This window comes from Heterodontus francisci, chromosome 2 (assembly GCF_036365525.1).
Source record: "Heterodontus francisci isolate sHetFra1 chromosome 2, sHetFra1.hap1, whole genome shotgun sequence".
NCBI lineage: Eukaryota > Metazoa > Chordata > Chondrichthyes > Heterodontiformes > Heterodontidae > Heterodontus > Heterodontus francisci.
In genome coordinates, this window is record NC_090372.1 from 134,570,660 (window position 1) to 134,593,689 (window position 23,030).

At 41.1% G+C, this 23,030-nt stretch overlaps 1 protein-coding gene and 1 long non-coding RNA gene across 6 annotated transcripts in view; one reads left to right on the forward strand and one right to left on the reverse strand.

Moving 5' to 3' along the window:
• The window catches only part of LOC137347146 (uncharacterized), a 102,588-nt gene extending 83,296 nt beyond the window's left edge, over nt 1-19,292 (reverse strand). The window contains exon 1 of the long non-coding RNA XR_010968873.1: nt 19,088-19,292. This is a non-coding gene — a long non-coding RNA (uncharacterized lncRNA). The remainder of the gene's footprint in view (nt 1-19,087) is intronic.
• Nucleotides 1-23,030, forward strand: part of LOC137347116 (tensin-3-like) — a 547,175-nt gene that overhangs the window by 262,425 nt on the left and 261,720 nt on the right. For 4 of the 5 annotated variants that reach the window (XM_068011228.1, XM_068011247.1, XM_068011256.1 and 1 more), the window contains one exon: nt 19,137-19,175. The exons of the other annotated variant lie outside the window; for it this stretch is intronic. In XM_068011228.1, the coding sequence (XP_067867329.1) occupies nt 19,137-19,175 (39 nt within the window). The remainder of the gene's footprint in view (nt 1-19,136; nt 19,176-23,030) is intronic. 5 annotated transcript variants of the gene reach the window in all.

The following is a 23,030-nucleotide window of genomic DNA, read 5'->3' on the forward strand; positions in this document are numbered from 1 at the left end:
GAGTGCCCACATTTTGATTTTTTTTGGCTTCATGGGTAATGTTAATCTGAGCTGCGCAAGTTCTAGTCGAACACGTTCACGCACTAACTGTTGGTATAAGTTCAGTTTCTTAATCGGATCAAAATGTCTCGCCTATTTGTATCTGACGGCATCATAAGATTGTATATTGCACAAGAAAAGTTGAGTTTCCAGTCACTGCACTAACGATCATTTTCACTATTCCGCTTGCTTGCCTGTTCTGTGTTTCTTGAATTACATTTGGCTTTAGATTTTTTGGTCCTCCTTTGAAATGATATTGCCATTCTCAAGTGTTATATTTGATAATTTTGGGAAAGCTTGAGCTATGGTGTACTCAATCTATTTAAAGAGTGTTTTATTTATTTCTGTCAAAGCTGTTCAAAACTCATGTGTCTAGGTATCCATCCAATTTCAGGCATGAACAACAGTTGCATCATTTTCATTGTGTAGAGAGAATGTTTTGATGTCATGATTCCTGCCTTCAGTACTGTGATTTGGAGTTGCTTTGGATGCATTGGCAAATCACCATATAACATGGTACTAACCCACTGTTTCTTGCTGATGGAAAGCTTGTGTGTGGCTGTTATGTGAGCAGTTTAATGCTTTCCGTGATCAGTAGGTTTTGTTGCTGGTGCCCCTTCCTCCAAGTTAGATCTGGCACTTAACTGCTGAAGGCCTCAATCTAAGATTCCCCTATATGTCTTTTCTAGGCCACAAGAATAATTTATGTTAAGCAAACAGCGGGTTGGGTTTGAATGTAATTACTTTTCACAGTCAGAACCCTAGTTTTATGTTTTTTTAAAGTAAGGTCAGTCAGGTGTTACACACATTCTGGCTCCTTTAGACAGTTATTCTCGCTGCATTAGAATGCCTTTCTACATTAAAGGTGCTTTATAAGTTGTGATATTTTCAGATGACAGGGGACTCTGTATGTTTTAGATTTTTTTTTCTTTTTGAATGTGACATTGTTCAGGGTGAAACTTGAAGTGAGAGGAAAAAGTATGATGAATGGGCAATGTACACAAGACATACTGCACGGCATTTTATGCTGTCTCCTGTGGAGAATGTGGAGGCAGAGCGGGCATTTAATCGAATGGGATGGTGTGTTCAATATATTAACAATTAGAGTTAACTAAGTATCTCGTTCTCAACCTTTGAGTAAAATATGCGTTACTCGCCGATGGGAAGCCTGCATACCAGCTGAATGTGTGCACTGACTAATGAGGTAATCTTTGAGGGAGGGGCACAGGAGTTTGAAATCACAGCTGATTTTTACTTGTAAAGATGGATAAAAATATAGCACTTTGTTTATAATGGATTATGTTACTGACTTTAGGCATTTGTGTGTAATAATATTGATAGCAATTGGAGAGATATGTCTTACTTCTTCTGTTTCAGTCCATCTTCAAAGGATTTTTGAAGATATATCATGCAGTATCGTGCTCCAAGTCAGCATTCAGTCTGTAGTGTTCAGAAAATAGGGTAGCCCAGCAGCAAAGTGCCCCATGAGACTAATTAGGGACCCTGCTGCCAGGATTGTATGTGTGGCCTTGAGTATTAGATAATATATAGTACTTGGAAGGGAAACTGAAAGTCACTTTGGGGGAAACACCTGACCTGGGGATTGTTGTAAGGTCAGATAAGCTTATGCTGCTGTAGTGAGAACAGTGAACGGAACTCTACAGAAGTCTTGAATAAAACACTTGTTAAATCTTTGTTAAAGTTAAAGTTGTGATTTCAAGTGTGATTCATTTCAGCCTGAGATGTGACATTGGCGACTAGGTAGATTCTAAGATATTTAGGATTGTGTCATGGCATTTGCTTGAGCTGATATGTCTGCAGTCCAGGGAATTAAGCTGTTTGATCCGACAGGTGATGCCAGTACTGTGAGTGTGAAATGGAAAGCGTGCCGGGAGGATTTCGAAGCGTATGCTGACAGTCGCGGTTTGTTTTGGACGGGGCGACAGATGTGCAGAAAGCACAGCGACATGCCTTAATGCTGTTCAATGTGAATGTGTTGGTGAGGGAGACTTTCAAGACGTTGCCTGGCACAGGAGAAAAGGCAGATTATTAACGTGCGGTGAAAGCTTTGAAGGACCATTATGTGTTAATGCCAAACGCCACATTCCAAAGGCATGTTTTCTGTCAAATGAAACAGAAAGAAGGGGAATCAGTGGCCCAATTTGTGACTCGTTTGAGGCAGGCGGCAGATGGATGCAATTATGTTGTGACGGATTTGAATAACCAGATAATGGATCAGGTGGTCCAACATTGCAAGTTGGATAAGTTGAGTCGCAGGCTGCTGGAAAGAGGAGGTGACTTGACGTTGGATGACACTTTGAAAATAGCGGCTGCATTGGAAGAAGTGGATGGACAAGTTCACAGCATGAAACTTCGTCCCATTTCCGCCATTGGCATGACAAAATCTGAGGTTAATCGAGTGACACAATGGAATGCAGGTACATGTAAATATAAACAGCAAAAGTCTGAGAGAGTGTTTCAGATGTGGCAATTTGGGGTACTACGGAAGAGATGATTGCTGCCCTGCCAAGGGAAAGATATGCATAAGGGCAGAGCGCATTTTGCTATAAAGCACAGAAGCAAAGCTGAACAGAGTGGAAAGCCTGGCAAACCATGTAAAGGAAAGAGAGATGGAAGTAGTACAACTGTGAGATGAGTTGATGAAGATGCAGTGAGTGAGGACAGAAATAGCAATCGTGGATACTGTCAATGGGAGCACCATGAGAAAGTTCCAGTGATTGTTGGGGTGCTGAAGTGAACATTATTGTAGATTCAGACAGTGACAGTAATGTCATCAGCAGAGCACTGTGGGAGGAGCTGAAGACAGTGAATCAAGTGCACATCTCGAAAATGTGTCAAAATGCTTTATCGTTACACATCTAAAACCCCATTTCAAACTGTTGGATACTTCACAGAGTGTAAGAGTTAGACATCAGAGTGTGGAGGCAGAATTGGTAGTGATTGAGGAGGAGGGTGACCCTCTTCTGAATAGGGAAACTGAGTAGAGAAGCCTTGGGGGTGCTACACATTGGATTGAAAGTGAATTCTGTGAAATCCTATGCCGGATTTCAAGAGGAGTTTGGACCAGTGTTTCAAGGCATTGGGAAGTTGCACAACTGCCAAGTGAGATTAACAATTGACAAGAAAGTGAAGCCTGTAGCTCAGCCAGTATGTAGGACACCTTTTGGTCCGAGAGGGAAAGCTGAGGCAAAGATCAAGGAACTGATTGACCAAGACATCATAGAGCCAGTTGAAGGACAACACTGTGGGTGAGATCTGTTGTGGTAGTGCCTAAACCAAATGGAGACATCAGACTCTGTGTTGATATGCTACAAGGAGAAAGAGATTGAAGGTTTTGGGAGAAAGGTGCAGGGGGTGTCTGAGGAAAAACTTTTTTATGCAGCGAGTGGTGATGACCTGGAACGCGCTGCTCACGACAGTGGTGGAAGCGAAGACAATCAATGATTTCAAAAGGAAATTGGATGGGAACTTGAAGGAAATAAACTTGCAGGGCATGGGGATCGAGCGGGGGAGTGGAACTGACTGGATTGCTTCACGGAGAACCGGCATGGACTTGATGAGCTGAATGGTCTCCTTCTATGTTGTAAATGAATCGTTGGGCTGGACTTTGTGGAGGAGGCAGGGCTTCTGGTGCCGGGCTGAAAAGGCAGGGGGATTTCTACCTAGGCTTATTTGTGCCCGCCTGGAGTGATCCTCCGTTGTTTTTCTGCCCAAGTGTCCTGTCCCTTTAAAGACAGGCATCCCGCCTCCAAGAGCTGCCAGCCAATCACAGGCTCGGCAGCTCAGCCGTATCAGCAGTGCCACTGCTCGCATTGGAGAGGCCTTAGACCCAGTCCCAGCACTGGAACTCTCGACCTCATGTAAGTGGGGTTGGGTCACTGATGCCAGTCTGGAAGGCCCCGGCGAGGTGGTGGGTGTGAAGTCCAGGGGGAGGAGGTCCATTGTGATGGCGGTTCTGCCAGCGGGCAGATTGCCCAAGGAGGAAAGTCCATGCCCCTTCAAGCCCACAGGGAGGGTGCATCGCTTTACAAGGCACCCACCTTGCCTGATGGAGGCACCCCCCTCGCGATTCTATGGCCCCACCCCCACCTCCGACCTAGTCTCGGGGAGCCATAAAATCCAGCCCTTTGACTCTATGACTACAAGTACTTTTGAAGTGCTGTTATAATGTGGGAAATGTGGCAGTCAATTTGCGCACAGCAAGCTCCCACAAACAGCAGTGCGATAATGACCAGATAATCAAGCTAAAAGGCCAGCTGGAGCCTTGGTTCAATGTCTCATCCAAAAGATGGCACCTTTGACAGTGTCGCATTTTCTTAGTACTGCACTTGAGTATCAGGCTAGACTTTTCTTTGTGTACAAATCCCTGGAGTGGGGCATGAACCCATAACCTTCTGATTCCAAGGTGAGTGTGCTACCAACTGAGCCATAACTGACACCTTAGTGGTAACAAAAGGGCCATCAGTTCCTGATGAACTTTGATTTGTAATGGTTGGTAATATCTGCTCACCTTTTTTGCTGTATTAAAGTTGACAAACCTAAATTATTATCGGCAGTAACAAATGGACAGTTATTTCTATCCTTGGACCCTAGGTTTGAGGCTTTGGCTGTATTTTGCTGCAGTTGATTGATTGTAATGATTTAACAGCATTGGAGGAGAGGCAGGAGAGACTAGAGGCCATATCGTGTGTGCCAGGACTTAAAGTAATTTTAAAGTTAGGCGGAGAGAGGTGGGAAGAAATAGCCTAGGAGAAATGAAACAGAGATAATAAAGTAAGGGAAAAAGCAAAAGAACTTAGAACAAAGCAAATGAGCGATCCAACAGAGATTTGTTAAGGCAACAAAAGAAAGAAAGCTAGCAGAAAAGGAGGCACTTGGGCCCCTAATTCAACAATCAGAGAGAGACTGGTATGCCAGGAATGAAGAGCCGAAGTGACAGTGCTTAAGCAACTTTATTGTTTGAAGCAGTTTCAATGAGTTGAAATTAAAATGTCCTTCCTCCTGTTCAATCAGTTGTATTCCTATTTATTTTTATGTATCTTTAATATTCCTGTGGATCTTCCTTTATGATTTTACATTGATCTTTGCTGGTCCTGCTAAATGTGCCTGGTGTTTTGCATTTGCTCTTGGGTACGGATTGAGCAGTTTCAGCTTTGCCCTGCATCATTTTGCGGTGACTTCAAGGCAGCATGGGAAGTTTAAACTCCACACTGATTTTTTTATCAGTAAATGCTGAGATGTTGACACTTCTACACTACCTGGGAAACACAAACAGTTGACAGTTTTATGTATAGCGCAGATTAGATGCAAACGTTGCAAATTGAATTCCCAGTGGTTAATATGTACATGTGGATGCATGAACGCAAATTGTTAATTGTTGAAGCTCTTTGTGGTCAGACCTGCAGTACCATATGTTACCTTGGTACATATTGTACAAGCTCACCTGTCAAATCTATTTAGTTTAAGCCACTCAAAATATCCTGTTGAACAAATAATTTATGTTGGAAAAGTATGGAATTGTGCTTGCATGAATGTACCAAATTGTCAATGCAATTTTCTTGGATTCATTAAGTATTCTGTCAACTGCTGAGATTATCTGGTAGAGAAGCAATTTAAAAAGGGAGACAGACTGACAGTGAAGGTGCTAATAGCAGGAAGAAAGACCGAGTCGTGTAATTTTTATTAAACAACAAGTAGTGAATAGCTGAAAACACACTTGCATTTATATAGCGTTTTTAGAAGAGAAAGGCGACTAAATCATATTTAAATGTGCCATTCATATTCGAGAAATTAGAATTTAATCGCAATAACTGAGTTCGTCATCAAAGGCACACTATAATATTATTTTACATCAATGTAAAATATTCAGAAAGATTTCCAGTCCCTAATAAGCAACCAGAGTACAACACACAGCAAGTTCCGTATCTGAAGAAATTGTTTTCACAGTCCTTTGAGTGGTGATGTAGGTTTCTAATACACCCCTAGGAATAACATGTATGATTGAGTAAATAAACACCGAAATAGACAGTTCTGGAAAAAAAATCATTAGACGTATCTATAAATTTGCCTACCCCAACTTTTGTTTATGGAGCTTGGATATTTTAGCTGAGCCTTGCGGTACCAATGTGTGTCGGACCCCTGTGCATGAATGCCCTTTCAGGTGCCTCTTGGCAATCTCATTATCCTTCAGAGATCCCCACTCTTAGTTTTAAGCCTTTTATAATAGTTTCCAGACTTCCTGTCAAGTAAAGTGGTCACAAAGAAGTAGTAGTTGCTGAGGAGCCTTGTTCATGCTAGGCACACTTGGTTCTAACACAACTATAATTATGGCTTAATCCAACGTATCCTTGGTGCATTTCCCTTTTGCCTTCACTGACTGTATTAGAAATGGTTCCATATGAAAGGTTTCTGCTGCAGGTGCTGTTTTCTTTCCAGCCCCACTTCATGTTGTGACTGCCCTGCAGGAGCTCAGGAACAGCAGAAATTTCCTTACTGTGGTTCAATGAAGGTTTGCACAGAAAAACTCCCAACAGTGACAAATAAAACATTAAATAAATGAATTAAAATAGGGAGTGTAAATGAATAATATGAAATTTGGTATGAATAAAGTAATATATAAATAAGCAATATGAATAACTGATATAACTACTGTGTGCAGTTCTGATCACCTCATTACAGAAAGGGTGTAATTGCGCTAGAGAGGGTACAGAGGAGATTTGTGAGGATGTTGCCGGGACTGGAAAGATTGGATAGGCTGGGATTGTTCTCCTTGGAACAGAGAAGGCTGAGGGAAAATCCGATTGAAATGTACAAAATTTTGAGGGGTCTGGATAAAGTGGAGGTGAAGGGTCTATTCACCATAGCAGAAGGGTCAGTGACTAGGGGGCATAGATTTAAAGTGATTGGTAGAAAAATTAGAGGGGAGATGAGGAAAAACTTTTTCACCCAGAGGGTGGTGATTGTCCGGAACTCACTGCCTGAAAGGGTAGTTGAGGCAGAGACCCTCAACTCATTCTAAAGGAGTCGGGATGTGCACCTCAAGTGCCGTAAGCTGCAGGGCTACAGACCAAATGCTGGAAGGTGGAATTAGAATAGACGGATCGTTTTTCAGCCGGCACAGACACGATGGGCCAAGGGGCCTCTTTCTGTGCCTTAAACTTTCTATGTTACTATGGAATTGTAATACAAACATTAAATCTGAGGCAAAAATTTAAATAAAAATAAATTACAGCATACTTTATACATTAGAATTTTATTTTGTTTTCCTCCATGAGCAACATACAGAATATCAACCTGTTCTTGTTGAAAGTATCTCCTTTGTTTCTCTATTGATGGTGTGTTTTGCACTTCTTCGAACATTTGTGAAGTTTTAATGTTGGAAAGTTCCTCTTATATTTTCTGAATCACTGTAGTATTAGAAAATTGTACTCTGCACTTGATAGTTGTCTTGAAAATCTTGAGGGCATATGCGTCTTTTTAGTAAGTGAAATATCTCTCATTACCACTGCCACCTAAATCTCATGAAGCTGTTTAACAGCAAAACTGAATGATTAACAGAAAGTATAGACTATATATGCAAGTATTCAACACTGGACAGTGGGATAGCAAACATCTGAAAAAATGTTTTTAAATGAGTATTTGTTTTGTATTTTATTGTGCTACCACTGACTCAATATTTGGAATTGACTTGAGCAACAGGGGGAGCTCTTGTTCAGTATTTTCTTAGAAATGGTTTACAATTTTAATTGTGAGAATATCTGCTTTTCTTGGTGCTTCATGCACTGTCTATATTTCAGCATTATTTGCATGTAACCTGTTCAGTGATGGTCTGCTGTGGGCCACTCTGAACATCCATCTGCTATGTATCAGTGATCTATCTTACCATGATTATGGCACATCAAATGAACTTTTAATAGAAACATTCCTGATCAATAAGAGACCTTTTATTTAATGTTTAGATACCTCAGTAACTCCAACTTTGCTTTTGAATATGTATGCATATAGAAATATTACTTGGAGATAAATATGCATATTTTTAATTTGTTCAGTGCTTCCTTCAAGTGATGTTCATCATGGAGTGGTTCTGATTTGTCATTGGGGGTGGGGGGGGGGGGGGGGGGGTTGGTGGGTGGAGGGTAGACGGTGATCAGCAGGAGGTTGTCTTGGCATTGTTTGACCTGAAGCCAAGAGGCTTCATGGGGTCTGGAGTTTCTTTACGTTTTTATTTTATTCCTATATTTTTCTTGAATGTCTCACAACCTTTTTTTAGGTTTTATATTAGAATATAAAATTAAACATTTCTTTGAATGGAACTTGCCTTGAATGTTTTCTTAAATGAGGGCAGCTCAGTCTGTGTCCTCAAAGAACCTCTTCATAGTGGACCATCTCAAAGGTTTCACACTTGGTGGAGCTAACAAACATGTTGAGCTGAGTTTGTATTTGGCTTATGTTGCGTTAAAGCCAAAAAAAAATGAACTGGAAGAACCTTGTACTTTCTGTACAAAATTCTTTTGCCTAGGAGGTTCCTGGAAGTGCGAGCTGGTAATGGCACAATGAGGGCAGCAGGACATTTGGGATACTGGTGAACAGTGTCTCTCCTTAACAGTAAGGATTGAGAAATAAACAGAGGAAGCATTGAGAAGGTGGGTGAGTTTGAGTGGGTGAAATCAATGACAAATCTGTTAATGAAAGAGAAATAAAGAGAGGGAAAGAAAGACTGGATTAAGAGAAGGAAAAAAAAGTGATAGAAAGGAAAAGTTTAAATAATTTAAATTTGTTTTTAAAATCTCTTAATGATTCACTACCGTAAGAAATGAGGCTCAACACTTCAGTTGTTCACTTTTTGGGCCAGAGAGGTTGATTGGCAGTCATTAACAGTTATCATGTTTTTTTACCTCCAGCTCTACAAGCCTCTGAGATATCTACGATTCTCCCACTTTGGCCTCTTGAACATCCCCGATTTTAATTGCTCTACCATCGGCTGTGCCTTCAGTTGCTAATGCCCAAAGCTCTGGAATTCCTTCCCCAAATCTCTCTGCCTTTCTGTACCTCACCTCCTTTAGGATGCTCCTTAAAACCAATCTCTTTAACCAAGTTTTTGGTCATCTGCACTAATATTGCCTTATGTGGTTCAGTGTCAAATTTTGTTTGATAATGCTCCTGTGAAGCACCTTGGGATGTTTTATTATGTTAGAAGTGCTTTATAAATACAAATTGTTGTGGTTGTTAAAAGGGTACTTCTGCTATTTATTACTCAACTTTCTGCAGTGAGCTTACTTGGTAAACTCAGCAACTTCGTTGAACTCATTGGGTGGAGGTGAGATGGTGTTTTTGCAAAGCTAATGGCAGAGCGGTGCAAAAACATTTTGCAATTTGTGACATGGAGTATTTTCACTTTGCTTCAAGTTGCTGGCCGATTTGCACATTAATGACGCCATGTGTTGGTCACGTCATTTTTTAAAACAAATTTTGCCCATTTTCCTTTAGAAAGAAAAACTAGAGTTTTTCTTTATTATGTGGGCTGCCAACTGAGTATCTGCCTTTCTCTTTCTCTGTGTGCACTACTTTGGAGCTTTTGTGTAATAATGCTGCTCCTTCAAACCTGATCACTCATAGCCGCATGTTTGACCTATCTGACTTACTTCAGGCTGCTGCTTGTACCCATCCGACTCCAACAGACGCTCAGAACTTAACTGAGCTCTTGACATTCGCTATAACAAACCCAACTTCAGATCCCTAGTAATGTTCCATAGAAACTCTAGTCTTGACGTGTGTGAACTATCATTTTCTTAACCAATGCATTGACTTTTATGCTTGATAAGGTACAATACAATTAAGACAAATATTTGCGCATTTTTCTTGATAGCTACTCCTCAATAAGCCCATAAGTATTGCGATATATCTGCAACAATTTCTATTGATTTTAAACATTGTAGTCTTCAGAGTCTTTCTAAAGGACAGTAGAATGGAGGCAACAGTTCTCTAGTACATGAGGTCGGGTGCGGGCTGATGGCTGTGCTAGTAAATTTGAAGATAACTTCCGGCAACGACTGCAATATTTATGTTAAATCTTTTCTGTGCCGTAACACCAATTAACTTACTCTCACTGTATACACTAAATTTATCATTGTTTTGGTAGCTCAGAGCCAGATCTATTTTAAAGTGAAAAAGTACTCTAAATGTAAAAGCTTCCCATGCTTACTAATTGTTCTGCCTCTCCCTTCTGGCCATTGTTTTATGTTAACCTGACAGTTTGCAAACGTTGGGGGTTCTGTTCAATCCTGAGCTAATTTCAGATGCCATATCCTTTCAACAGTGTTATAGTGGGATCCTAGTGTAATGTGATTTCATGATTCAGTGCTGAAGTGTTGTAATCTGTGTCTTCTTAAAAGTAGGGCGGCACAGTGGCGCAGTGGTTAGCACCGCAGCCTCACAGCTCCAGCGACCCGGGTTCAATTCTGGGTACTGCCTGTGTGGAGTTTGCAAGTTCTCCCTGTGTCTGCGTGGGTTTTCTCCGGGTGCTCCGGTTTCCTCCCACAGCCAAAAGACTTGCAGGTTGATAGGTGAATTGGCCATTATAAATTGCCATTAGTGTAGGTAGTAGGGGAATATAGGGACAGGTGAGAATGTGGTAGGAATATGGGATTATTGTAGGATTAGTGTAAAAATGGGTGGTTAATGGTCGGCACAGACTCGGTGGGCCGAAGGGCCTGTTTCAGTGCTGTATCTCTAAATCTAAAAAAAAAATCTACCCCAAAACTGCTTACCTATACCGCTACGATATCGCCTGTCTCCATCCCTACCTCTGCCACTTTGCTACAAGACTCGATTACTCTAATGGTTTCCGTCCTCCCTCTTGCAAATGTTCTGCCACTTGTATCCATTCCTGCATTAAGTCTGCTCATTGACCTCCCCTGTCCTTGCCTTCAAAGCATTAAATTTAAAATCCTCATCCTCATCTCTAAATCCTCTCAGCCTCATCCCACCTTGTCTCTGCAATCCCTTCCAACCCTTTATTGCTCCCAAGCACTCTGTTCCTCGTACTGTGGCTCTTTATGTATCTGCCCGCCCTTTGTCCTACCATTGGTGCCAGAGACTCCAGTTGCCTGGTTCCTATTTCCTGGAAAAACTACCTAAATCTTTCAGCCTCTCCACTCTTCTTGAAAATCTCACCCAAACTGACTCATCAGTTGCTCCTCTTCATCTCTTCCCTGCTTGGTTTGGCATCCATTTTTCCTATGCCTATTTGTGAGCCTCATTTCTGGAGCAGTGAGCAAATTTTTAACTCTCACCGCTATTCACCCACTGAATACTAGCACCGAGTTAAAATTGAAATATGCCAAATATTGTTTTTGGAGCTCATGTTCTACACTGGTTGCATGAAATCAGGCAGCTTTTCTTGGACCTGCAAGTCTGCAGCTGGATTTGGCAGTGGGAATGCAGGGACATCAACACTAGTCCAAACAAACGTACAGACATTGTTATTCCTTCACACAAAAATGCAAAACACCATGTGAAGGAGAAAACCAATCAGCCTATCAAGCCTCTTTTGTTTCCCTACAGAACATGTACAAGCTACCTTAATGTGAAATCCACTCAGCTTAATTTATTTCCCACTCCTATTGGAAAGTTCTGCATAAATACTGCTTGATTTCAAAAGAAATTGAGCAAAATTCAGAATATTTATCATTTGCTTCTATAGTAGCACTCATTAATTACAATTCTGGGAGACATCAACATCCTGGAGGGGTCACCATTGACCAGAAACTGAACTGGAGCAGCCAAATAAATACTGTGGCTACAAGAGCAAGTCAAAGGTTGGGAATTCTGTGGTGAGTAACTCACCACCTGACTCCCCAAAGCCTGTCCAGCATCCACAAGGCACAAGTCAGGAGTGTGATGCAATTCTCTCCACTTGCCTGGATGACTGCAGCTCCAATGACACTCAAGAACCTTGATACCTTCCAGGACACAGCAGGCTGCTTGATTGGCACACGTTCCACCACCTTAAAACATTCATTCCCTCCACCACCGACGCAGTGCCGACAGTGTGTACCATTTACAAGTTGCACTATAGCAACTTGCCAAGCCTCCTTCAACAGCACCTTCCAAACCCGCGACTTCAACAGCCTAGAAGGACAAGGGCAGCAGACGTATTGGAACACAACCATCTGAAAGTTCCCCTCCAAGCCACACACCATCCTGACTTGGAACTATATCGCTGTTCCTTCAGTGTCGCTGGGTCAAAATCCTGGAACTCCCTTCCTAACAGCACTGTGGGTGTACCTACACCTCAAGCACTGCAGCGGTTCAAGACGGCAGCTCACCAGCACCTTTTCAAAAGCAATTAAGGATAGACAACAAATGCTGGCCTTGCCAGTGATGCTCATATCCCATGCAAGAATTTTAAAAAAAGCTAACTCCAAACTTTTGCTCTACTAAATTTTGCTCATTTAACCTAGTGGCAGAATTGGTAAACCCATGAAAACCTGAGTCTGTGATTCTGCCGTCTGGATATGGGAGCTGCATCTAGCAGCATAAACATAGGGAACCATCTCATGGATCTAAGTTTCACAGATTGCAAACTAAATAAACCCCAGTAAACAAGTGACTATTCAGCTGCCCATTTCTCCTTGTTAATCCTGACATGTTCTTCGGCAGAGAAGACTTCTATCTCCCCAGCCCACTGTAGTATTTATTACCTCAATACATACCTATTCCTTATAACCTCCAATCAGACCCCAACTAAAAATATAGACAACTCCTTTTTGAGCAAACTAATTGGTACAGCATTAGCTAATTTTTCTAGGATTCTGTTCTATAAGCCACTACGCTATAGGATGATTTCTAGAAATCTTGTTTGTAACTTGAGCCTTGATTATTTCATTCTTGTATCCTAAAGTTCAGTTCACATAGATTGTCTGCATAGATCTTCACGGACTCTGCCTTAGCCTTTTAAAGACTTAGATTATGTAGCCTTTCTAACTTTTTTTCTCCAGTGAAGACTTAGAGCCTAAAATCTGGAATCTTTCATCATTGAACTGTCAAAAAATAATTGATTTCTTTTTGAAAGTAGAGTGCATAAAATTCCATGTAGCATTTCAAAATATGGTTTTGCCAGTGGTCTGTACAAGGTTAGTCTAATTTCATCTGATTTGGAGTTAAATACAGTTGAAACATATCCTAGTATTTGGTTAGAAATGTTGATATTCTTGCATTAACTAAATGTATTCCTTGAATAGTCTGCTATTGACTTCAAAATGGTTTTGCTTATACTAGTAGTGTTGTGCATGGGTCTTTGTATAGACATCCTACATATAATCCAGGCTTATCTAAATAAGTTGCTACGGTCATTCATGCCACTATTTCTTAGTGAATGGGAGGGAGGGATGACATTTTTTTTCATATCTTAACATTTGCTGACTATTAAACCTTTTTACTGTTAGCCAGTGTAAAAAAAAAAGCCTCATAAGATAAACTGATATAAGTGCCTCTCTACTCAAATTACAGAATATACAATTAATATTTCAGTCTATTCAAAGAGTGAGGAAACATTCCTAGCATGTTCATTCTTGCTGACATACGGCCTTAGTTACAACTTCACCAACTATCCTTCTGTAAATGTTTAAAAGAAGCAGATTTACGATCTACAAAGGGAATTTAGTGCAGATCCACTCATCTTAACACTCTTTCAATAATTTGGACCATGAATCCTGTATTTCTTTGTGCAGCATCTCCAGGAAAAGACCTATCAAGTGCCTTCACTGTAACAGTGTTCATGCTTTTAGCATGAATCGGGAAGATAACCTTCCAAAGATCTTGCAGTGCCCCCTGGATTATTTTGGTGACCTTAATTCATTTGCATTGTCTGTGTAGTTATATTTGTGTTTTGAAGAAGAGCAGGGAGATCGCCTGGTGTCCAGGTCAACATTCTACCCTTGATCAAAACTACCAAAAGAATTTAGATTAACTTGCCACCTATCCCATTTTTTGTTGTAGAATCTTGCTTACAAGTTCACTCTATTAAGAACAATAATTACTTTGAAAGTTTTTGTGGGACTAATCGGAATGTGATCAGGTGTGGTATAGATACAGCAACAACTTATTTATGTCTCGCCTTTCACGTAACAAAATGTCCAAGGCCCTTCACAGGCATGTTATAAAACAAAATTAGGCACCGAGCCACATCAGGCGATAGTAGGGCAGATGACCAAAAACTTGGTCCAAGAGGTAGGTTTTAAGGAACGTATTATAGGAGGAAAGAAAGGTGGCAAGGTGTATGGAGGGAATTTGAATTTCAAGTATAAGCAACTGAAAATGTGGCTACCAATGGTGGAGCAATTCAAATCAGGGATGTTCAACAGATCAGAATTAGATGAGAGCAGATAAGTCAGAAGGTGGTGGGGCTGGAGGAGATTACGGAGATCAGGAGGGGCGAGGCCATGGAGGGATTCGAAAACAAGAGTTTTAAAATCAAGGCGTTGCTTGACCTGGAACCAATATAGGTCACCGAACACAAACTTGAGGGGTAAACGGAACTTGGTGTGTGTTGAAATAGTCAAGTCTCAAAGTAACAAAGGCATAATGAGAGTTTCAGCAGGAGATGAGCTGAGGCAAGGGCAAAGTAGGACAATGTTACGGAGGTGGAAATGGCAGGTCTTCGTGATGGTGCAGATATGTGATTGGAAGCTTGTTTAGAATCAGACTGTTGCCAGGGAGAGGGATGGAGTTGGTGGCTAGGGAATGGAGTTTGGAGCAGGGACTGAAGACAATGGCTTCAGTCTTCCCAATGTTTAATTGGTGGAAATTTCTGCTCTTCCAGTACTGCATTTCGGATTAGCAGTCTGATAATTTAGCAACGGTGGAGGACTCTAGTCAGGTGCTGGTGAAGTAGACTTGCTTTTTCTTTCTTTTAGCAGGTGTTTTTATAAATACTAATCTTTTTGTTTCAAAAATTAACAGAAGCTTATTAACTCTGACAAATGAGACATTTTGGAATATGACCTTTTGTCAAAGCTGATAGGATGTGATTCCTGCATGCGCTGTCAAGTACAGACTGGATTCTGTGGTGTTCCCCTACTTAGGGAGGGGCATTGGAAACTTGCTGTTTTTGACTGGAAACAAGTCAGCTGTTAATTCACATGGTTGGGAAGTCATAGTGATGAGTGGCACTGAATAGAACCAAAGGTACAACTTTTAGAAATATATATTTTGCCAACATGAAAGTTGTTTCTAAAACTATCTTTTGTGCTTGTGCAGGTTGCAGTTGTGTTGGGAATTATGCTCCCTCTTGTCAGATGTTTTTTACCCTCACCCCTTCTTGGTCTTCCTGTGCCATGCTTAATTCATAAATGGACAACATGCTGCCATGAAGTTACTGAAGGTGCTGTCAAACGGTCAACTGAGTGTATGAGAGCAGCAGGGAAAAAATGTCCTTTAAATTTTTCCTATCAGCAAGCATCTTTGTTTCACCCTTCACCTCCCTATGGTAATAACTTGCACAAGCATATGAGGGAATTGTGAGTAGTAAAGCATATCTAATTATTTCATGCTACAGCATTTTGGGGAAGGTCCCATCATGCTGTTCACCCTCTTCTGTTTCTCATTTTATCACTTCCACAGCTTTTCTTATCATGCAGCAGTAAAAGCAACTATCCTTTGGCAGGATTTAGAAATCTCAAATAAACCATTTCCAGTAGGTTCCACAATTCCGCCTTGTTGCATTAGGCATGGAATGAAACTTTGAATTCTAGAGTCTGGTTTCATTCTCCCAATCCTATGCAATAAGACTGTTTCATATTTTAAAGTGTTCAATAAGGTCTGAATCTGTTCTGTATCAATCCACTTTTAATGCAACTTGAGAAATGCAAATGACGTTGGTATTAATGGCCAGCTTCCTCTGACTAGAATGATGTAATTATTTTTCGATATACATATTGAAGAGTACACATTGGGGGAGATGACGTAGTGGTAATGTCATTGAACTAGTTATCTAGAGGCCCAAGCTAGTACTCTGGGGGCATGTGTCCAAATCCCACCACGGCAGCTGATGAAATTTAAATTCAATTAATAAGTGAGCTTAATTAGTAAAATTCTAGATTTGAAAGCTAGTCTCAGTAAAGGTGTCATGAAACTATCATCAGTTGTCATAAAAATCCCTCTGGCTCACTTATGTCTTTTAGGGAAGGAAATCTGCTGTCCTTACCTGGTCTGGCCTACATGTGACTCCAGACCCACAGCAATGTGGTTGACTCTTAACTGCCATCTGAAATGGTCTAGCAAGCCACTCAATTGTCAACAGCAATTAGGGATATGTAACAAATGCTGGCCTTGACAGTGATGCCCACATCCCATGAACATATTAAAAAAAAAAGTGTGGTGCTAGTGAACACGATGTACTAATTTATAATAAACATGCAGTCCATACATTGAGTCAGTTTCCTAGCATTTCTGTCCGATTGTTTTGCCGTCTTTTTCTAAGAGAAACTGAAATGTGATCACCACCAAAGGTTCGTCGCCTGCTTTCCAGTTGGAAAAATTGATTCCTATATGAAAACTAAACCCGAAGAAGATATGCTCGAAGCCAGAATGCTTCATTGTACAGGTTTGGGGAGTCTGAACAGGCATTTGCAAGTTATATTTCAGGCAGATTCTAGCCTCACTGTGATCAGCACTATTTTGGCTTCCAGTGATGTACTCTGACCTCTTGAGTCAGAAGGTCAGGCACGAAAGCCCCATTCCAGAGATCTGCGCATATAATCCAGACAGACACTTCAGTACACTACAGAGGGCGTGCTGCTTTGTTGGAGGTGCTGGATTTTAGATGAGACGTCACCCTCTCAGGTGAGCAGAAAATTTCATGTGGTGCTATTCAATGAATAATAAGGGCATTCTCCTGGTGTTCTGGCCAACATAGATCCCTCAAACAACATCACTAGATAAAAACAGATTATCTGGTAATTTATCCAATTTCTATTTGTGGGACTTGGCTGTGCAGGAATTGTTTGCTGCATTTTCCGGCATAATGACATGACTACACTTCATACGTACTTGGTTGACTTTGAAGCTTCAGGTTGTCCTGAGGATGTGAAAAGTGCTTTACAAATGCAAGTTTCTTTGTTCCTTATGCTAATCAGTTTATTAATGAGCTACTTATGTGAAAGGCAATGAAAGAATTGGAGAAAGAATGTTGCCAAATAAGAGGAAAGAGATTCCATGTGGCCAGATATGTGCACATGCTTCTTTGGCCACACTGGTCTTTCTCTAGTGTGTATGTCAGCAGGCATGCACCATTTTATGCTATGGCTAGTGCAAATTATTTGTAGAGATCAAACATTCTGCAACAAAAATGGGCGACTTTTTAGCTTATAGCACATTGTTTCCTGTCAATTTATTTTTATTCATCAGCATTTTAACAATTGTCTTATTTTGGAGTTTGTGTTCTAACTCTCCCAGTCCATCGAGGAGTTGAGAATGTTTCCAAATGTTAACTATGACAGCTGCTGATACAGTTGATAAATGCTCAGCGGCACTCTTTAAAAATCGAGCTTTGATTAATGTGTCGGTAAATTGAGCTGTGTGAAGCGCATGTTGAGCCTCAAGACCAGCTGGTTCTGGTCAGTCTTTAATGTCCACCTAAACAGGTGGTTGGGACCTCAGTTTTAACAGCTCATCAGAAAAAACTACCATGTACAATGCAGCATTCCTTTCATTCTGCCCTGAAGTGTCAAACTAGGTTATGTGCTAAGGTCTTGGAATGGGACTTGAAGTCACAATCTTCTCAAAGGTGAGAGTGCTACCAACTGAGCAGTTTGTAATCAATCAAGGCATTGAGATGTGCCAGGTAATGCGAACAACATCTAAAGCCTGAGATTGAACTTCAGCCCATTCTGAAGTGTTCTTATGCAATTATAACACAGCATTATTATCAGCCCAAAGGATAATGATGTATCATGGTTATGGTGCTGTAGTAGCAACCTATAGGTCGGGAGTTCAAATCCCATCATGGCAAGTTGTGAAACTGAATTAAATTAATTTGGTCTAGAAAAATTGACCATGATTTTCTCAAAACTTCATTGCGTCCTCCAGGAAAGGTATCCCATCAGCTGCAGTTCTAAGCTATGCCCTCTGAAGTGGTTTAGCAATCCACTTAGTTGTAAAAACAATCGGTACACAGCATTATAAGAAGATCATCATCGTTTTCACAGGGTAACAAGGAGTGGGCAATAAATGTGACCTTGCCAATGCCATCACATCATGAGGAAAAAGTAACAGCTTCATGTGATCGGCACTGTGCTACTATAAGACTGTTGGTGCCTGCAGTAACTTTCCAGAAAAATGCATATATTATGATGAAACAATCCTCAAGGCAGTAAAGATAATTTATAATATTCTGCAATTACAGCCATAACTAGGGACAAAATGTACTCAGCCCTTCCAAAAGTACTGAAAATAAACACAACAGAGCATGACAAATAACATATAAACTCAAAATGCAAATTTCTCACCCATGGATCAGTTTAAGCAAAATAAGTTAGGAAAGCTGGACGTATCAGTTCACTGGAAATGGAAAGATTTCCCGTGATGATAAAAATACCGACATTGAGTCGGCTTCTTATCTGTTGCAGCTTTTAAACATGGAGGGAAAACATTTTTCCTCTCAAGTAAATCATTCACCAATATTGGTTGTTACATGTTCAAACTCACAATATGGCTGGTGTAAGAATTTGTTAAAAGTACTTGAACACAAATATGATGATTTGCAGCTATCCACTAAAGGTAGACCAGGTGTGTGTTTACCTTGTTAGTTTGCTCTGGCTTGATTACACAATGACATTTTATCAGGAAATGGGTTGTGTGCTCTCAAGGATGTGCTGCTAGCAAGCTGGTTAATATTTTCCTAGAACAACATTATTACCTTTTGCAATGGAAATGTAGTCCTTTTCCCTGTTCGAGTATTGCGATTTTTGAGAAAATCACTTGTTTTCAAAGTGGAAGTGTTCCATAAGTGTTATTTGATTTGTCTTACCTTGGCTTGAAGCACTGAAATTAAACCTGCTGGCTTTTTTTTCCCCCAGGTGGTGACACCGTGCTTGCCACCAGTCAACTATGAGCTGGTAAGTAGTTCTCAACTTTGATAGCTGTTTTTGATGATGATGCTGTTGACAAATGACTGGTGATCTGAGCACTGAATTGGAAAACATTAAGCAAAATTGAACAGCAGTATTGCTTTATTTATGGTAGTTTTAAGAAGGGTGATAGGAATGGTTGCAGAAACGTGCTCAGACTGCTGATTTTTTACATTGAGACATGCTGTGATTAGGGACCTTGGACTGAATATTGTCACATGATTGGAAAGGTGAGTACAGGCAGAGAGAAGCAAACACATTTGTTGGCCATGTGCCAGTATTAAAGTTCACATTTGTCATCTGAGCAGTAGAGTGCCACAGTTCTCTTCAGTAGAAGTATGATGACCTGGGAACTAATAGGATTCAGTCTTTAAATCTGTATCTGGATGAATGAAAACATTGTTTGGTAGACATACTGGAACATAATGCATGTTAAGGAGCAGCATATGCCTGCAGGTCCGTATAAATCCTCAGTGACAAAGGCAGTGTCTTGTGTTCTGGTTTTCTGTTTATTAGTACTGGGTTGAGCCTGAAGCGCCATTTATGTAACTCATATGGCCTTTCACCCCGTGGACAGAAATCAATTATTCCATGGTCAACCACAGAACAAAATTGCAAATAGGTTTATTTTTAGCCCCTCCCCCAGAAAACACAGTTCTTTCACCTCCACATCTAAAATTTCTTGACATTTAAGTAATACAGTTTTAACAGTTTGATTCCAAATATTGATTTAGTGCTGAAACCTTATCCCCATTACTGAATAGTGATTAATAAATGGTTTCTAAATGAGTTGTATATTTTGTTGCACATTGTGACTGCTGTATTGAAAACAATGGCATTATTTTCAGCATCTGTACTTCAAACTCAAGACTATAAAAACTAATATTTGCCATTTCAGTATTCTATAATTACCCATTTTTAGAATACTTGTAATTTCCGATAGCTTTGGAACTGGACCAAGACAGGCCAAACTCAGCTTTAGTCTTCAGAATAAAGTGACTTTAGTATGATTAGTTTGTGCTGGATTTTAACTTGGGGTTTCAGAGATGAAAAATATCTTTTCTACTTTACTGTGTCCTAGTCCCACTATTAATATTACAAATTTTGGGTGGTCTTTCAATTTTTCTTTTCTCAGTAGTAGTGCAACTCCCATATGCAGTCTGAGCATCTTATAGAATCCTAGAAATTTACAACACAATGAGGCCATTCGGTCCATTGTATCTGTACAAACTGAAAATGAGCTATCCAGCCTAATCCCACTTTCCAGCTCTTGATCTGTAGCCGTGTAAGTTAGGGAACTTCAAGTGCATATCCAAGTATTTTTAAATGTGATGAGGGTTTTTGCCTCTACCACCCTTTCAGGCAGTGAGTTTCAAATCCCCACCACTCTCTGGGTGAAAAAGAATTCTCCTCAACTCCCTTCTAATCCTTCTACCAATTACTTTAAATCTATGCCCCCTGGGTATTGGCCCCTCTGCTAACAGAAGGAGGTCCTTCCTATTGACACAGTTTATGTCCCTCATAATTTTATACACCTCAAGTCTGTCCAATCTCTCCTCATAGTTAAAATTCTCCAGTCCTGGCAGCATCCTCAGAAATCTCATCTCTGACCTCCCTAGTGCAATACAATAAGACTAAACTCATGCATGAGAGTGCCCCCATACCGCCTCATATCTAATACAATACTGTAACCTAGGTGTGTAATAATAATGCCTCCTTGCGATTTGAGCTGCCTATCTCGCCTTTCACTTGACTCATGTGACTTGTGTGCACTTGTTGGATCTTTAAGACCTAAAACTTTTTAGTGAGACAAGACCAGATGACAATTGTTAAGCTGCTTTATTTTATACTTGTTTCAACCCACTTCAGTTTGAAGCACACTGATTATATGCACCCCATTTCCAAATCCTTTCTGTGGAAATATGGTTATAAACTCATGTGGCATATGTCTATTCTGTTTTTAGCATAAGGCTACAGGACTAAAAAATAAAACTGAAAAATAACCGAATAATGGACAGGCTTTCTGGTCTAAACTGAAATACCCAAATAAAGACCCCTGATAGAAATATTTTGAAACTTATGCTTATTTGCTAATGATGAAAACTCTCAATGCATTCTGTCAGTTTGCATTTTACTTCATGTAAGGGTGAATATGCACAAGGCTCATGTTGTATTTTACTTTTTTATTTCCAAAATATACTTTATTCATAAAAATCTGTAAAAAAAAAACATTACCAAACAGTTTCAAACAGCACCAAGTCAAAAAAATACAAACAATGCAAAGGTGATCAGTTTCCAATACAATCATGAGTTGCCTCACCAGCCTTCCATTTCATTTGTCATGCCATATACATTTTTACATTTTACAGCAAACGAAAAATTTCCCAATACAGTTTGAGGGGTTTCCCATGGCTCCAGCCCCTCAGTTCAGCTTGGTGGGGGGACCTTACACTGTGGTCTTTCCCCATTGAGCCTTTGCTGCGGCTGCCCCAAGCTTTAGTGCGTCCCTCAACACGTAGTCCTGGACCTTGGAATGTGCCAGTCTGCAACATTTGGTCGTGGACAACTCTTTGCGCTGGAAGACCAGCAAGTTTCGGGCAGACCAAAGGGCGTCTTTCATCGAATTGATAGTCCTCCAGCAGCAGTTGATGTTTGTCTTGGTGTGCGTCCCTGGAAACAGCCCGTCGAGCACAGACTCCTGTGTTACAGAGCTGCTTGGGATGAACCTCGACAAAAACCACTGCATCTCTTTCCACACCTGCTTTGCAAAGACACATTCCAGAAGGAGGTGGGCAACTGTCTCTTCCCCATCACAGCCACCACGGGGGCATTGTGCGGAGGGGGTGAGACTTCGGGCGTGCAAGAAGGATCTGACAGGGAGGGCTCTTCTCACCACCAGCCAAGCTACATCATGGTGCTTGTTGGAAAGTTCTGGTGATGAGGCATTCTGCCAAATGACTTTGGCGGTCTGCTCGGGGAACCATCCGACAGGATCCACCGTCTCCTTTGCCCGTAGGGTTTTGAGGACATTCCGTACAGACCACTGCCTCATGGATCGGTGGTCAAAGGTGTTTTCCCGCAGAAACTGCTCCACGAAGGATAGGTGGTACGGCACAGTCCAACTGAATGGAGTGTTCCGCAGCAATGTGACCAGGCCCATCCTTCGCAACACCGGGGACAGATAGAACCTCAGCACGTAGTGACACATGGAGTTTGCGTACTGGAGGTTTACACACAGCTTGATGCAGCCGCACACGAAGGTAATCATCAGGATGAGGGCCACGTTGGGTACGTTTTTCCCGCCCTTATCCAGAGGTTTGAACATCATGTCCCTCCGGACCCAGTCCATTTTGGATCCCCAGATGAAGCAGAAACTGGCTCGGGTGACCGCCAAAGCTCAGGAGTGGGGTATGGGCCAGACCTGCGCCACGTACAGCAACAACGTGAGCGCCTCGCACCTAATGACCCACCATGAAGAGAGATCGCTGCCCCCACATTCTCAGCTTGTGTTGTACCTTGGCTTTGTATTTTACCAGCTACAATCATGCGACTTATTAGCACAGAACAGCAGGAAGCCCCCACTGCTTTGTCTGCTGGGTTATTTGGAGCACCCCCTTTTTAAGTACTGCTGGTCAGGTCATTCCACACCAGAGCTCAAGGCTGGCCCATGAAAATTGTACTGGGGTCCTGTAACAAGTACAAGATCCAAATTTGAATATGGAAATAAGGATCCTACCTGTTTCAAACAGGAGTGCTGGGAACCAATGTGGGGGCTCACTCGAATAGCGAGTTGGTTAGTCCTTGGGCAGCAAGTGAGCAACACTTGTAGTTTAAACATTTTGG